Source organism: Oncorhynchus tshawytscha, linkage group LG04 (genome assembly GCF_018296145.1).
Source record: "Oncorhynchus tshawytscha isolate Ot180627B linkage group LG04, Otsh_v2.0, whole genome shotgun sequence".
Lineage (NCBI taxonomy): Eukaryota > Metazoa > Chordata > Actinopteri > Salmoniformes > Salmonidae > Oncorhynchus > Oncorhynchus tshawytscha.
The window spans coordinates 18,288,224-18,305,536 of NC_056432.1; the positions used below are offsets into that span (position 1 = coordinate 18,288,224).

The following is a 17,313-nucleotide window of genomic DNA, read 5'->3' on the forward strand; positions in this document are numbered from 1 at the left end:
TCGACACATTAAGAAAATCATTAAGCATGATGGATTCTGGAGTATATGTCAAGTCTAACACTAGAGATACCGTACATCTAACATTTGTAAAATGGTATTTGACCACTTGTCCCGGACAGTCCTGCGTTTTGCCTTTGTCCGGCACTTTAAAACAGCAACTTCAAACACCACTAGTTAAAATAAAAGGCTGATTTGTCCAATATTTCAGTCAGACATTCCAACCGGTCTCTTGCAGTCATGCCTTAATGAATGTAAACTCAGCAAAAAAAGAAACGCCCCTTTTTCAGGACCCTGTCTTTCAAAGATCATTTGTAAAAATCCAAATAACTTCAGATCTTCATTGTAAAAGGTTTAAACACCGTTTCCCATGCTTGTTCAATGAACCATAAACAATTAATGAACATGCACCTGTTAAGACACTAACAGCTTACAGACGGTAGGCAATTAAGATCATAGTTATGAAAACTTAGGGCACTAAAGAGCCCTTTCTACTGATTCTGAAAAACACCAAAAGATAGATGCCCAGGGTTCCTGCTCATCTGCGTGAACATGCCTTAGTCATGCTGCAAGGAGGCATGAGGACTGCAGATATTGCCATGGCCACAAATTGCAATGTCCGTACTGTGAGATGCCCAAGACAGCGCTACAGGGAGACAGGACGGACAGCTGATTGTCCTCGCAGTGGCAGACCACGTGTAACAACACCTGCACAGGATCGGTACATCCGAACATCACACCTGCGGGACAGGTACAGGATGGCAACAACAACAGCCCGAGTTACACCAGGAACACACAATCTCTCCATCAGTGCTCAGACTGTCCGCAATAGGCTGGACGGAGGGCTTGTAGGCCTGTTGTATGTAAGGCAGGTCCTCACCAGACATCACCGGCAACAAAGTCACCTATGGGCACAAACCCACTGCCGCTGGACCAGACAGGACTGGCAAAGAGTGCTCCTCACTGACGAGTCTCGGTTTTGTCTCACGGTCGGATTCTCGTTTATCGTCGAAGGAATGAGTGTTACACCTAGGCCTGTAATCTGGAGCAAGATCAATTTGGAGGTGGAGGGTCTGTCATGGTCTGGGGATGTGTGACACAGCATCATCGGACTGAGCTTGTTGTCATTGCAGGCAATCTCAACGCTGTGTTACTGTGAAGACATCCTCCTCCCTCATGTGGTACCCTTCCGGTAGGCTCATACTGACATGACCCTCCAGCATGACAATGACACCAGCCATACTGCTCATTCTGTGCATGATTTCCGGCAAGACAGGAAAGTCAGTGTTCTGCCATGGCCAACGAAGAGCACGGATCTCAATCCCATTAAGCACGTCTGGGACCTGTTGGATTGGAGGGTGAGGGCTAGGGCCATTGCCCCCAGAAATATCCGGGGACTTGCAGGTGCCTTGGTGGAAGAGTGGTGTAACATCTCACAGAAATAACTGGCAAATCTGGTACAGTCCATGAGGAGATGCACTGCAGTACTTAATCCAGATACTGACTGTACTTTTGATGTTGACCCTCCCTTTCTTCAGGGACACATTCAATGTATGCTAGTCATATGTCTGTGGAACTTGTTCAGTTTATGTCTCAGATGTTGAATCTTATGTTCATACAAATATTTACACTAAGTTTGCAGAAAATAAACACAGTTGACAGTGAGAGTTTATGTATAATACCAGCCAAATGTTTGGATGCACCTACTCATTACAGGGTTTTTATAAATGTTTACTTTTTTCTACATTGTAGAATAATAATGAAGACATAACTATGAAATAACACATGGAATCATGTAGTAACCAAGTGTTAAACAAATCAAAATACATTTTATATTTGAGATTCAAAGCAGCCACCCAATGCCTTGACATCTTTGCACACTCTTGGCATTCTCTGAGCCAGCTTCATGAGGTAGTCACTTGGAATGCATTTCAATTAACAGGTGTGCCTTGTTAAAAGTTAATTTGTGGAATTTCTTAATGCGTTTGAGCCAATCAGTTGTGTTGTGACATGGTAGGGGTGGTATACAGAAGATGGTCTTTTACCAAATAGGGCTAAATCCATATTATGGCAAGAACAGCTCAAATAAGCAAAGAGAAACAACTGTCCATATCTACTTTAAGACAAAGGTCAGTCAATCTGGAGAAAGTCAAGAACTTTGAAAGTTTCTAATGCAGTCACAAAAACCACCAAGCACTATGATAAAACTGTCTCTCATGAAAAACCCCACTGAAGACACCCAGAGGTACCTCTGCTGCAGAGGATAAATTCATTAGAGTTACCAGCCTCAAAATTGCAGCCCAAATAAATAAGTATCAGACATCTCAACATCAACTGTTCAGAGGAGACCGCATGAAATCAGGCCTTCATGGTCAAAATGCTGCAAAGAAACCACTACTAAAGGACACCAATGAGAAGAGACTTGCTTGGGACAAGAAACACGAGCAATGGACATTAGAAAGGTGGAAGTCTGTCCTTTGGTCTGATGAGTCCAAATGTGATATTTCTGGTTCCAACCGCTGTCTCTTTGTAAAACGCAGAGTAGGTGAATGGATGATTTCCGGGTGTGTGGTTCAACTGTGAAGCATGGAGGTCGTGGTGTGATGGTGCTTTGCTGGTGACACAGTCTGTGATTTATATAGAATTCAAAGCACACTTAAACAGCATGGCTACCCCAACATTCTACAGCGATACACCATCCCATCTGGTTTGCGCTTTGTGGGACTATCATTGGTTTTTCAACAGGACAATGACCGAAACCCCTCCGGCCTATGTAAGGGCTATTTGACCAAGGAGAGTGATGGAGTGCTGCATCAGATGACCTGGACTCCACAATCACCTGACCTCAACCCAATTGAGATGGTTTGGGATGAGTTGGACCGCAGAGTGAAGGAAAAGCAGCCAACAAGTACACAGCATTTGTGGGAACTCTTTCAAGACGGTTGGAAAAGCATTCCAGGTGAAGCTGGTTGTGTGCAAAGCTGTCATCAAGGCAAAAGGTGGATACTTAAAACAGCCGCACATGTGGTCAATCAGAATGAGTTATTCCACACAGAAGGCTTTTTATCAGTCCAAAATACCTCCACAGACGATCCCGGATGTGAAGTAGCCAGATGTTGAGGTCCTGGGCTGCCGTGGTTACAAGTGGTTTGCGCCTGCGAGGCCGGTTGGATGTACTGCCCAATTCTCTAAATCGACGTTGTAGGCGGCTTATGGTAGAAAATGAACATTCAAATCTCTGGCAACAGCTCTCTTGGACATTCCTGCTGTCCACATACCAATTGCACACTACCTGAGACATCTGTGGTATTGTGTTGTCTGACAAAACTGCACATTTTAGAGTGGCCTTTTATTCTCCCTGGTACAAGGTGCACATGTGCAATGATCATGCTGTTTAATCAGCTTAACGATATGCCACACCTGCCAGGTGGATGTATTATCTTGACAAAGGATAAATGCTCACTAACAGGAATGTAAACAAATGTGAAATTAGCTTTTTGTGTGGAGGGAAAGTGTCTTGTCTTTGATTTCAGCTAATGAAACATGGGACCAACATTGTACATGTTGCATTTATATTTTTGTTTAGTGTAGTTAACGCCATCTGCTCTAATTTGCACACAAAAAGTAATTGAAGAATATCTAAATGCATATTCCCATGAAACTGATTGATATCAAATGACTGGCATGCAGATGCAGTTTGAACATTTTGTGAAGAATTATAATTCACGATTGATGGCGATAGCCTATTTTGAAATTAAAGATGTGTGTATTTATAATCCCCCACCCCGCATGCATCCTGAAAATACATTTAATTAACTGAAAAACATAACCAAGAAGTTCAATTTCCTACATTTATTATTATTTTTTTTAAAAATCATAAAATGTTTCTTACCACAACAAAAAAAGCTTACATTCTGCACGTTGCACTGAGTGATAGTAAGGGGGTGGGTGAGAAACTCCAACACAGAGAGAACACACACACACGGGACAGGCTTACTCTACTGACAAACACACCATGGAAATCAACCCATCCAAAAAAATACATAATGTTCACTAGTCTGTCAGGAGACTCCAAATATTTAGACAAATGTGTTTTAAAAATACAGATACAAGAGATGGAGTAGATAACTACACTCTAAAAATGCAGAACGTCTACATTAAGCACAGGAATGTTGCCCTTTAAAAATAAAAATAAAACAAAATGCCCACAAACCAGGGGATTTGCTTCAATCTGAGTCTCCTTGTTTAGAGGAACTGACCAGAGGACTGCTTCACACTGAAATATAAAGAGTAAAAAGAAAAAAATAAGAGAATTCACATGAGTCAATTAAGATAGATAGGAGGGGTTGGGGTGGGAGAGGGGGACGAGAGTCAGAGACGCAGAGAGAGGGCACAGGATGTGGGCGTAGTCTGAGCCAAGGGTTAGTCCTGGTGTCCGAGCAGGTGCAGTGCGCTGAGGGAAGAGGAGGGGAGGGAGGCAGGGTTAGTCACCATGGCTACGATGCAGCGTTAGCATATTAGCATCCACGCAATGAGACAGGCTGAGGGTTGCTGGGGAGACAGAAGAGGAGGAGCCTGTGCCGTTTGGCAGACTGTGATTTGTTGTCGATTCATCTAACTAAAAACAACAAAATCACTAGTCTTCCACACAGCAACAGGCAGGGAAGAGGTCCACTCCCTGCTTCACACTGAAACGGCTCTTAAGTCATAAAATCACAATTCACCAATCACATTCTTCAAAAACCAGACATTACCAATTAAAATATGGATCTCCAGTTTCGTATCAATATAATAATAGTTATACAAGAATTCTGTACAGTTCAATACGCAGACATTTCCCAAGGGGAAGCTCAAACTACCTGCACATTGCATGGGAGGAAGTGGTTAGTCACCATCAGCAGACAGAAATAAAATAAGAGGGTAAAAAAATATATATACATCTAGACATATATTTTGAGATCAAAAAGTAGGTTAAAACAGGGAGGAGAATGTATAGAAAGGCAGACATGATCTCTATTCACTCAGAGGGCATCCAGAACTTGCCTATTCTGCAATAGGTACTGAGCGTTTTGGATCTGGTCCTGGGTGCCGCTGATGGTGATGATGCGGTCTTCTGAACCCTCCAGTGGTTCGTCAATCTTAATGGAGGCGCCAGACTCATGCCGGATCTGCTTGATCCTCTGGCCTCCCTTACCGATGATGGAGCCGGCCAGCTGGAGAGAACAACTCCACAGTCAACAGAACGTGATGCACAAGAAAAGTGTAAAAATATATGTGTGAGAGAATGTGGGTGTTGTGCTGCATTAGGGTTTCATAGGCCATGGTGGGTGAGACAGACCGAGTCATTACTCTGTATGTCATTTGTCAAACTCATTCCACGGGGATCTGAGAGTCTGCAGGCTTTCGCTCCGCCCTTGTACTTGATTGATGAGTTAAAGTCACTAATTAGTAAGGAACTCCCCTCACCTGGTTGTCTAAGGCTTACTTTAAAGGAAAAACAAAACCGGCAGATGCCAGGCCCTCCATGGAATGAGTTTGACACCCCTGCTGTATGTGAACAGAGTATGTGGGGCAAAGAGTCATCCCTCTGGTTATACACTCACGTCTTTGGGGATCGTCACTTGTGTGGTGATGACTGGCCCTCCCATATCATTATAGGAACCGCGTCCACCTAATACAGACAAGTAGAGATCAGAGAAAAACTTGAGCAAGTGTGGAGGTTCTATTAACAGAACATATTTAATGATACCATGAGCTAACAACATTGAATACCAGGCTGCCGAGAGGCGTTTCTATACTCACCAGACTGATAGGAGTTCCAGGACGAGCTGTTATCTGTTTGAAAGGAGAGACCGAGAAAATAGATCTACACTTAGGGAAATTGGCCTTACAGGTTGAAGTTTATTAGAAAATATGCTTAAATCTACATATCCACAGCAGACTGGTACCATAAACAAATAAGTATTTACCAACCTGATACACAGAGTAGACCAACACATTTTAAAGATGATATTCCATATAAAAATAACTGAAGTAAAATGATAATAGACTAGAAGCCCTGGTGTAAAACAATATGCTCAAGACTTGAGTCAGTGTAATAGTAGCCCAGCTGAAATCAGGTTCTAGAACATACACTGGAGAACCACTGGCCTTCGATTGTCATTGCTGTCTCCAGTGGCACAATTGAACTCAAACTGGCATTCTAGACAGAACCCCATAGGAAGAGCAGAACAACTCACCATATCCACCCGCACCCTGCAGAAAAGAGAGGGGGAGCCAGGTTAAACCCACATCACAGATTTCCTTCTGATCTGGTGTATACACTCATGGATGCATGCAATCCCGGCCTTGCATGGTCAGGATTGAGTTGCCCAGCTTGTCCAAAAGCCCCTATTTGATACTGTAGAACCCTCCCCCTGCTTGCAACTCTATTAGCCACTCACTCCACAGCTTTCACCTGCTATTCAGAGGCTCCTCAGTCACCAGGGCAACAAGCGATTCAAAAAATCAGTTGCCGAGCAACCGAAGGCAGTTTCTGCCAGCTTTCAAAGAGCCCACTCATCTGACAACAAAGCATTATTATTAACACCTAGCAACCACAGCATAGTCCCCCCCATGATTGAGTAGATAGTCGTGGTTATGGTGGTATGGGTAATTATAACCGTGGGTAAGTAACCCATTACCTGTGTGTATGGTTAACTGTGGTAAACTCGTGTTTATTACAATTCATGTTAGTGGTAAATCTATTGCTGGGATTTATTGTGTGGTTAGCTGTGGTCATTATCAGGCAATTGCAATCATTGTCTAGGAAAGTCCTACAGCCTTTTCAGTCTATGATGATGCTTTCAGCCAACAAATGCCAAGAGGACTGCTGCATGCATTTAGTCATATGTCACTAACCATGTTATCACCATAGCGATCTCCTGGTCTCCCTCGCCTGTCACTGCTGAGAGAGAGAAAATGCAAGTCTGACATGAGGAAAATATTGACATGGCAGAGCGTGCTTTTTCAGCAGATCTCTGATCCAAGTCAAACAACAGACAGAGAAAAACACAGCATTCACACAAAAGTAAGAGGTGATGACAGACTGATGGCAGAGCTGAGACACTGATGAGACCAGTAAATCAGAGGACCAGTCTAAGGCAAGACTGGCTGCCTCACCACAGTGCTGACTGGCTGCCTCACCACAGTGCTGACTGGCTGCTTCACCACAGTGCTGACTGGCTGCTTCACCACAGTGCTGACTGGCTGCTTCACCACAGTGCTGACTGGCTGCTTCACCACAGTGCTGACTGGCTGCTTCACCACAGTGCTGACTGGCTGCTTCACCACAGTGCTGACTGGCTGCTTCACCACAGTGCTGACTGGCTGCTTCACCACAGTGCTGACTGGCTGCTTCACCACAGTGCTGACTGGCTGACTCCAAACCAGGGGATTCTGCAGGAGAAGTACTTACTTTTGTCTGTCATCTGCACTGCCCCGATAGGAATCATAGGAGTAATGGTCATCTCTGTAAACAACGTGGAAATGGAACACACACATGAGCCCACACACACACTATGAATGAAATACATACTTAAATGGAATCATATATCTGCTGCACCTTTAAGAGCAAACCGATGTAGACAAAGCCAAATGGATTGCAAGAGATTTAGAGAAGGAGATGGCAATGGGCGATGGTGTAGCTCTCTTACCCTCCTCTGTGTGGTGGGGCCAGCGGCAGGTTGCGGCCACGGCTCCCTCCCCTTCCCCCTCTTCCTGGGTGGGGTGGTGGGGGTCCACGGCGGGGGCTCATCTCCTCATAGTCCCTGCGGGCGGGGGGCATGGGCCCACCTCGACCACCTCGCCCAGAGGGCATCCGGTCAAACCCTCCGCCACCACGTCCGCCTCGCATGTGGAAGCCTCCCATGGGGCGCCGTCCACCACCACCAACACCTCCGCGCTCCTCAAACATCACGGTGAAGCCGCCGTAGTCATATGTCTCGTCATAGAAGTTAGGGTCGTAGGGCTGGGTGCGCCCTTTTATGGGAGCCTGAGGGGGACAGGATCACACAATTTCTACAGTTGACTGGCTGTGGTTTTTACACTGGTATGTGGCATGTTAAGCAGCTCAGTCAATGGTTCAATAAGAGAACCAACAGTTTGATCAGAACACCAACCTCGGCGATGAGATCCAGCATGATCTTGATGCACTCGACGACACGCTCAGACTTGCCACTGACCAGAACCACACGGTCTGTGGACTGGGGACAGCACTCCTGGAACAGCTTGATGTTGGTCTGGGTGTTCTGCAATGGTCAAAGTAAACACTGGTCAAATAAGACAAAGCAATGCCATTGGTCTGAGAAGAACCCACAGAAAAACATGGAATCAGGGTCACCTACAGTAAGCTCAAAGGAAAATGTGAATTCTTATGGGACAGGTTTATCTCCCTGGTTTTAAGATGTTCTCCCATTTTTTTAGCTACTGAACATGACCCAGGTGAGAAGTTTGGTGTAACTGTACCTCTCGCAGCTCTTTAATCTTTGCTCCCTTCACACCAATGATGCTGCCTGCCAGGCTCTGGTGGATCAGCAGCCTCAGCTCACAGTCAAAGTCCATCCCATTGTACTGTTGGTACTAAGGAGGATTGGGGGCAATCAGAGAAAAGGACTTTAGCATCACCATATTCAGATGTGTGCATTTGAAATGTATATGTTTTGTTTTTATCAACACACTCAATGTCTAGCTGTATCATAGGACTATCAATGAAAATGGTAGGCAGCCATTAGGCTCATCTCCAACCCAGGCTCACCTCCTCCAGAGTAGGGATGATCTTGAGCAGGATGTCTCCAACGGTCTCGATTTCCGCACCGATGCTCAGAATTCTTTAGAGCCACCAATCACAGTGCAGGGCATTCCCAGGAGGACCAATCAAATGGTGAGAGGGACATAGAGGAAACAAACAGTATTTCAAAGCCGGGGTCAACTCTCCCTCAGCAAAAATTCCAACCACACCATCTAATAACGAATTAAAAACCCATTCCCTCCCACCCGCTGTTGGGTATGAACCAGGTAGCACTCCCATTGAAATAGATTTACTAGAATGAGCATTCCCATTCAAGTCAATGTTCTGTGAAGAGTGTACCAATGGCCATATCTAGTAATTATATTTCCATGTGCACCCTCCAAAATCACAACTGAGGAATAGAAATGGACAGACCAAAACCCATTGATATCTATATATAACATAGCAACAGATATCCATACATAGACAAATAAAGACTGAAAAAAAAAGTAACTCCCTTCAAAGTGTGTCTGACAAAGAAGAGGAACCAAAAAAAAAAAAAAAAAAAACAGGTAAAAGGAACCCAAAGAAAGCAAGTGTGTTTTAGTGACCGCTGGAAGAGGGAGAGGGAGGAAAGGTTGGTGGGTGGTTTGCACCGATGGGGCCTGCTGCCAGCGCACTAAAGGAACTGTACTGTGGCTCAACATGGGGGAGAAAAAAAAGGAAAAAGAACAAAAAGGCCAAAAAACAAAACAACAAGATGACAGTAGTAGCCGAAGCCAACAAAAAAAAACATCAAACTATGGAACAGTTTAAAGTTAACTTAAAGATGGATGAGAGTTGGCAGGGCAACAGAGAGTTATGCTCCCCACTATTGGACAGAAGGATGTTGAGGGAAGGCAAGGGCATGGGCCACAGGCATGAGGTGACAAATAAGTTCATATTCAACAGTTTCAACAATGGCAAAGGTTATATGAAGTGTAAAGACAAGAAATAGACATACAACACTTGAGCCCTAGCTGCTCTATGGCAGAACATTCTTTACAGTATTTACAGTGGTCAAACCGCCCACAAAAATCAAAGAGGGAGCAAGGAAGAGGGTATGGGGGGATGTGAGAAACTAAAACAGACCAGCACACCGATTCTGAGAAGGAGGGAGGTGAGGAACGTGGAAGGGAAAGATACTGTCACTGAAATAAAATATAGAATGTTGAAATACGGTCATTAGAACAGAGGCAGGTTTAAAGTATTTGTTGAAACCCTCACTAAAAACAGAGGCTTATAATGGTGTCACTGAACAAATGGAGGAAAGTTTACATGTTTGTCACAGGAACAGAGGCAGATTTTGATATTGTCACTAGAACAGAGGCAGGTTTGTTTGTTTATTTCCTGTAGTCAGGTAGTGAGAGGGAGGAGCTTAGGGACATACCGCTCAGGCCCACTGCTGTCTGGGACTGACACACTGGCATTGAACTGCAAGGGCCGTGGGCGTGGCATGGGCAGGGGCCATTCGAGCACACAGATGTCAATCAAGTAAGGCGCCCATTTAGGGAGGGGCACGATTATGGGCAGGGCCAACCAGGGTGTCAGGTGGGCGGGCGCAGGAGGGGCGATCCAGAACATGGGCAACAGAGGAAGTGGGCAAAAATAAACAAAAATAAAAAACAGGAGAGGGAAGAGGGAGGGGGAAGAGGAATACATTTTAATACAGGCTAATATTCTTCATTGTGATTTCATTCTCTGAGATTTTTTTGTTTTAAGAGTGCAGAAGTGTAGATAGAAAAGGAGAAGACAAAGGTATTGAGGTAGAGAAAGACCGGTAGAATGAACGAGAGCAGAAAAGGAGGGGGAGATGTAGAGAGGAAGGTGAGATAGGGATAGTGGTAGAGGAGAGGGAGAAGAGTGGAGAGTAGAGAAAGAGAGAGGTAATGGCATTAAATTAGTTGAGAATTGGCCAGGTTGTTTATATACAAGACATTTCTTATAGAATGATGAATTGGCTTTGGGTGCTATAACAGCTCTATCCTAAAATACACTGGGCCCACTCAAGTATTAATGACAGTCTTAGTGGTGCCGATGCCTGGTAGTAATATCACTATTCGTTAAACAAAAAAAGGCCAACTGTTTCATATCGATATGCGGGCGCCATTTGATTACAATGACGTTACACTTTGGAGGGAATATACCATAACCGGTATAAAGCAGGTCTCAATACACATATCCCTGCATTAACCGTTACCCCAAAACAGCATAGCTTAACTTCCCCAACCACAGTTAATAACAGACACATTTTCTTAAGGCCAAACTACCAAATGCCCCAACTTTCAAATATAAAGTATTAAAATCATACATTCCCAAAGTACATCCCAGTATAAGGGGGTGGGTACTGTTAATATAACCCGCGCTTACCCCAATAAGAAAAGGTGTAAATGTACTCACGTCTGTGCGCAGGGATTTTATGTTTTTACCACCCTTCCCAATCACGGCTCCTGCATTCTGAAGCAAAAAGAGAGAAGTCAGATGATAAACTTATTGTGATTAAAAAAAATGAAATCCTCAACTACATAATTGAAAACGGATATTGACGGCATTAAATCGGACAGTGAACCACAGGGGGTAGAAAAATGTAAAAGTTAAACTCCTAGATCTGGTCAAACAAAGGTTCAATAAAAGAATTGGGGAGGAAAGAAGACAGGCTACATTGCAGGAAATGCCATGAGGAGATTGTAAATGAGGAACAGAAAGCGGACTGACTTTGCTCTGCAGGAGTATGCGGAGCTCCACCATGTCCTCTGTGTTCCTGGAGCGCTTATATGACTGCTCCTCATCGGCGTCCTCCGCAGGACGCTTACCTGAGAAGGAAAAATACTGACTTTAATTTCCCACATACACAGGTTCTCTAGTTCTGCATTCAATTGATGTAAAAACAATACACACTTAATACTAATTTCCCACTCATTGTACTTACATGTTAAAACTGTATAGATTTAATAGACATGGTTTGTTCACTACACACATCTGCTCTGAACTTTTTCAGCACATATCTGGCAGCTACAATTTAGGAACTGAAATGCTTATATTTTAGACCATTGATAAATAAGTAATGAATACAGGAGAGGACATAGACGGAGTACCATACAGATTACATTATTTAAAATAATTATACTGTTAATATTCATTTGATATACTAGTAACATATAATTAATACGTGAAGGGATTATAACTCACCGTTGGTTTCTGTGTTGCTGAATGAGGTATCTTCTTCTTGTTGTTCAATTTCTGTCTCCATTGTCAGTTAACACCGGGCAAGGTAGGCCAGGCACCTCGGTCCTGGGAGCAGGTAAGAGTGGGGAGAAAGGACAGGGCTCCTCGGTCGTACTGGCTGTGAGGGGGGACATGGTCGATGTAACTTGATGAGAGTGAGATTTTGAGTTTTCAGAACTGACGAAATAGTCAGTATGGCAGATGAGACTAGCCTGGTAACCAACACTTACCGCTATTTATTGCGAGAAGATGGGCGTGTTATGGGCGGAACGTAACAAGTCTCAGAGCCGCTGCTAACCTATTGAGAAAAAGCTTAGGTTGATTAACGTTAGCTAGTGCCATAAAAAACCGTGCCCAAGAATAATCTTACATGACACATACGCTTACAAAACTGTAATAAATGCGGATTAAGGTTGGGTAATGACACATTTCATAAAATAAAACAGCAGATGTGATGAGGTGAAGCATCTGGAACAGCATTGATTCAAAGAAATGCGTGAGTTGAGCTCTTTACAATTTTGGAAATAAAAATGTAACATTTAAAAAAATGTAACCTATATAGCTAGACAAGTCAGTTAAGAACAAATTCTTATTTACAATGACGGCCTACACAGAGGAGAACAGATGACAATTTACGTTACTGAACTGATCATAATGATGCGGAATTAATTGATGCACATATAATTTATGTATCTAAAGTCAATCGCATGAATGAAGTATATATGCCGTTGCATTTGACAATATATTCGACATGGCACAATGTCGAAATCTGAGTCTGGACAACTGAGAATGTCAATGCAGAGGGCTCGTCTCAGAACCATCTCGCACCGAGAATTATCTTGATCTTAGCTACACTGGACACATGTTTAGCTAACTACGGTAAAGGTATGCGTTTCCTCATCGGACATTCCGTTCAGATTAATGATGTGCGCATAACGTTTGAGTACCCAACTGTGTAGGTAGCTCTCTAGGCTAGACGAGAAAATGTGCTCGCTAGCTAGGTGAGTAAGAACAAACTAGCATCCATCTTGGGAAGCCAGTAAGTGCATTCAGTTGGCTAAAGATGGCTAGCTAACGTTAGCTTCTGTTGTTTAACTAGCTAGCCGTTGGGCTGCTAATATTATGTAGGTAGCTAGTTTAGTAGTTATGGGCATGAAGAAACAATGTATAACTTTAAATAAACCTATGAAATCCATATCTACAATTGACGATTAATATTCTAAATGTAGCCGTGTAAACTAGCTAGCTATGATGAAAACAGCTAGCTAAAGTAACTTGCTAACGTTACACCGGATACAATAATTAGCTAACATTTGCTAGCTAGCCATGCATGGCTGGCATTGCTTTGGTCATGTAGTTACGCAAATGATTTTGCTCATACCATCGCATTAACATGTAATCAAATGTAATGTATTTGTTACAGAGCTAAATATAAATGTGTGTAAAACAGACCTGCTCTACACCTTGTATCGCTACTCGTTTTCGACCCTTCTCACTCTGACGAAGAACGCAAGCACAAAAATGGCTCTGAAAAAGTGCACTAAAGAAAGATGTTAGCCGCTTCGAGTGAATTGGAAATAAAGAGCAAGCATTGGACAGCTCGTATGCCATTCACAGGATGGAGGCGTGTCTCAAACGATGTTGTTGCTCATTCTTCCGTGGTCCTTGCTGTAAGGGATCGTTGGGACGTACATCCCCCCCAATAGAAGTTGTAAGGTAAAATGAGGAAATTGGGCTTGGTAGGGTTTAGGATAGGGACGTCCCAAGGATATCGGATTGCAGTGATGATACCTTCCGGTTTTCACGACCATAGCCACAAAGTCAAAATTGGCTATCGTACAAATTTGTAAAAACAAAAATGTGCTTTTTGGTCATACTTTAAGGTTAGAGTTAGGCATAAGGTTAGCAGTTTGGTTAGTGTTAAGGTTAGAGTTAGGTTTCAAATCGGATTTTAAGATGAACATTTTACCAATAGGCGGGGTTTATGACTTTGTGTCTGTGGTAACTCATTCTTCCGTACCTAGATAGTTTGCTTGATTTGCAGCAGGCTTCGCTTTCAGTCTTGCTGATAATGTGAATACTTACTAGTTATGTTCATATAGGGATGTATCTTGCTAATTCTATCATAGTTCTAAAATGTAGATAGCACACCTTTCGTATGCTTCGCGAAATATCCAAAAATGTATTATGGGAGCTTGCCTAAGCTACCCACAAACATTTTCACACTATTCTGCCTCCACATTTTTGGCGCCTTGGCGATTCGCCCAACGAAAAGCAGCTGTACTAGTCTTCTCGTACAGAAAGACTAAAAACCATTGTAAGTAAATGAAGGTTTCTCATTTTTTAAGTGACTGTCACTGTTTGATATTAAGTTACTTCTGAGTTTCTTGCTTTCCAATACATGCATGAACACTAGCTTTCTGTTTCTTCAGACTACTGAAATTAATGTTCTTTCCATTCGTTCCATTCCCATTGAAAACAACCGTCCCGTTCTTATTATACTTCAGTACACAGATTGTCATATGCATGGCCAGTGAGTCTGCTCTCACTCTGCCCTCTGGCACTTTGTAGGCATATGAGAAATTGCCTGGAGGTTCTGGTCAACTGTTAAGTAGCACCACCTGACAGAGCGGGGATGAGCCCTCAGGATGTGCTAGCAACCCAGACCTGGCTCCAGTCCTCTTGGCAGATCCAGGTGCCTTTCGCCTGGCTAGAGGCATGTGTGGAGTGGCTGCAGCAGGAAAGAGGTGGTGCCCCCCTGCCTCAACACCAGCTTAATCAGCAGGTACTATTTCATTAACCATTTTTCTCAACTCAGGTACAAATTAATTGAAGCTCTTTACGCAAATGTAACATTTGTGTCGTTGCAGGTCCTGGATCAGTGGCTGCTGACCGACCTACGTGACCTGGCCCACACTGTGCTCCCTGCAGGGCTATATCAGGCCCAGAAGTCGGAGCTCAGCGGCAGCTTCTGCGTGCAGCTGGACTCCCTACTGGACATTAGCCAGCCTGCCTATGGCCAGCTTCAGGGCTGGAGGGGCACTGACTGTACCAACGAGGCTGTGTCAGCCATCACCCAGGCTACCCAGCGGACCTGGGAGGCCAAACCCACACGCATGCTGCTGCTGCAGCTCACTGATGGCGTGCAGACCCTGGAGGCCATGGAGTACCAGCCCATCCCTGCACTCAGCACCACCCTCAAGCCAGGAGTCAAACTGCAGCTGCAGGGCCAAATAACCTGCCGGCTAGGGGTGCTACTGCTGAAGCCAGGCAACGTAAAGGTGCTGGGAGGGGAGGTGGAGGAGCTGGGTGAGAGGCACTCTCAAGGGAAGGTGCTATGCAGGGCTCTGGGACTGCCTGAGGAGGAGCCACAGGGTCCGGCTGAGCAGCCAGAGGTCCCACAACCAGTTAACCAGCAGGCTGACAACCAGGAATCAGACGACCTAGAGCTGCTGGCCAACCTGGAGACCCAGGAGAGGCAGGTGGGGTGGAGTGTGGAACCCAGCCTGGAGAGTGGCTACAGGACCCGCAGTGAGGAATCCTCTGCCTCTTACAGAAATGCCTCGTTGCAGAGTCGGCACATTGAAAGCCTTGCAGATTCTCTACTCGTAACCTCACCCCATGAGGTCATTGAACTAGACAATTTGGACATCCCAGATGAGGACTTTGATGACCTTCCCCTGGATGAGCTTGATGATATGATTTTCCAGGAGAGCCCAATCCAACTGACAAACGGGAGGGATAATCAAAGAGACAACCTGAGGAGAAGGCAGGAAGAAGTATCTAACCACTACGCTCCACCATTAGATGACATGAGAAACGAAAGCCATTTTGACTCCCTTGATGAGAGGGATGATCCTGTTTTGGATGAGGACATGAACTGCTTCTTCCCACCAGAGCCAAAAGCTCCTAGACATGAGCAAAGACGAGATAGTACCTGTGTCAGAGAACTGGGAACAGGCCAGCCCTCTGTGGCAGGAGCAGAGAGGCTCTCAACCAAAATCCCAGAGAGTGCGGCGACTGTGACGCTCGATTCATCCCCGTTTACGTACCTGTGTTTGCTGCAACAGGTTGCTGCGGGCGCCTCAGGCCTGCTGGAGTGCATGAGTGAGGTGTGCGTGAAAGCCTTCATCGTCACCCTGCAAGGGAACCTCAAATGCAGTAAGGGGGAGTGGCTGGTCAGCGCCTCCATCTCTGATGGAACTGGTTACATGGACGTTCACCTCTCAGACCAGGTTCTGACGGGCCTGCTGGGGTTCTCAGCGGCTGAGAAGTCAAAGTTAGACCCGGCCCGGAAGGACGCAGGGATGAAGGCGTGTCAGCAGGGCCTGGTGGACATGTGTTGCGTGATGACTCTGAGGTTGGACCCTGCCGGTGGGAAGGCTGTGGTCCTCAAGGCTGATGCAGTCACAGAGGAGGACTTCCGAGCCCTGGAGGAGAGGGTGAAAGGCAGGAGGACTCTGGGACATGGACCAGTGAAGGCTGCTGAGGGGAGGACGGCTCATAATAATGGCTGGAATGGAGTGAATGAAATGGCATCGAATGGATGGAAGCCATGTGTTTGATGTATTTGATACCATGCCACTTATTCCACTCCAGCGATGACCATGAGACCGTCCTCCCCAATTAAGGTGCCACCAACCTTCTGTGATGTGGGCTATGGAGGACTTATTTGGGGAATTCTGGGTTGTGATGACTGCCTTGGATGTAAGTGGATTTCCAGCTCTCTGGCCCTGGTCCACTCTCATGCTTTACGGTGTCTCTGTTAACTTAACTTAATTCATGCAGCCATTAGGCTACTATGTTCAAGTGCAACAATGTTAATAAATATACATTATTCTTTTATTTTTTTGTGTTTTGAATGTGAAGGAACACACGCTTATTACAGTACTGAAATACAGTATTTTTAAGAAGAGCCTTCAGTATTTGATAGTAGGTATGCAACTGTGTAGATGTCCCTCACTGATGGTTGATTAGATTAACTGTTGCTAATGTATGACAGTTATTTTGATGGATAAATCCTATTTGAATGTTATTCTCTATCCTAGGGAACTTAGAATTACTTTTCACCATCCCTGCTTTTGCTACAGGTCAGTCCGTGTAGTTTACTACACAATGACACATTTTCGGTCATATACCTCTGTTAGTCATTGAGTTGTAAGAGTGGTGCTCAGGCCATGGGCAATTCGCTCTTTTCCCCTGTAAAGAGACAGAGTAAAAGTCATCCTTGGCTCATTGCTATTCTGTGTTGTGCACACGTATCCAGAGCTTTCGTCTGATTTCAT

At 44.6% G+C, this 17,313-nt stretch overlaps 2 protein-coding genes across 3 annotated transcripts; one reads left to right on the forward strand and one right to left on the reverse strand.

Annotated features, from left to right (window-relative positions):
* Positions 1-3,834: 3,834 nt before the first annotated feature.
* Positions 3,835-13,605, reverse strand: LOC112248256 (heterogeneous nuclear ribonucleoprotein K-like). Its single transcript, XM_042320399.1, has 17 exons — positions 13,481-13,605; positions 12,259-12,326; positions 11,993-12,146; positions 11,519-11,616; positions 11,204-11,260; positions 10,194-10,237; positions 8,792-8,864; positions 8,503-8,616; positions 8,157-8,285; positions 7,692-8,029; positions 7,454-7,507; positions 6,898-6,943; positions 6,237-6,252; positions 5,800-5,832; positions 5,601-5,668; positions 5,041-5,210; positions 3,835-4,450 (listed from the first exon to the last, which is right to left on the reverse strand). Exons 3-17 carry the CDS (start codon positions 12,051-12,053, stop codon positions 4,420-4,422), a joined length of 1,332 nt encoding a protein of 443 aa, XP_042176333.1. The 5' UTR covers positions 12,054-12,146; positions 12,259-12,326; positions 13,481-13,605; the 3' UTR covers positions 3,835-4,419.
* On the forward strand, positions 12,382-16,873 carry rmi1 (RMI1, RecQ mediated genome instability 1, homolog (S. cerevisiae)). 2 transcript variants are annotated; one of them, XM_042320398.1, is made up of 3 exons: positions 12,382-12,524; positions 14,600-14,813; positions 14,899-16,873. In XM_042320398.1, the coding sequence occupies exons 2-3, from the start codon at positions 14,664-14,666 to the stop codon at positions 16,591-16,593; spliced, it is 1,845 nt and encodes a 614-aa protein (XP_042176332.1). In that variant the 5' UTR covers positions 12,382-12,524; positions 14,600-14,663; the 3' UTR covers positions 16,594-16,873. The 2 variants fall into 2 exon arrangements, with proteins under 2 accessions (XP_042176332.1, XP_024272901.1); XM_024417133.2 differs by lacking the exon at positions 12,382-12,524 and adding an exon at positions 13,744-14,345.
* The last annotated feature ends 440 nt before the right edge of the window (positions 16,874-17,313 follow it).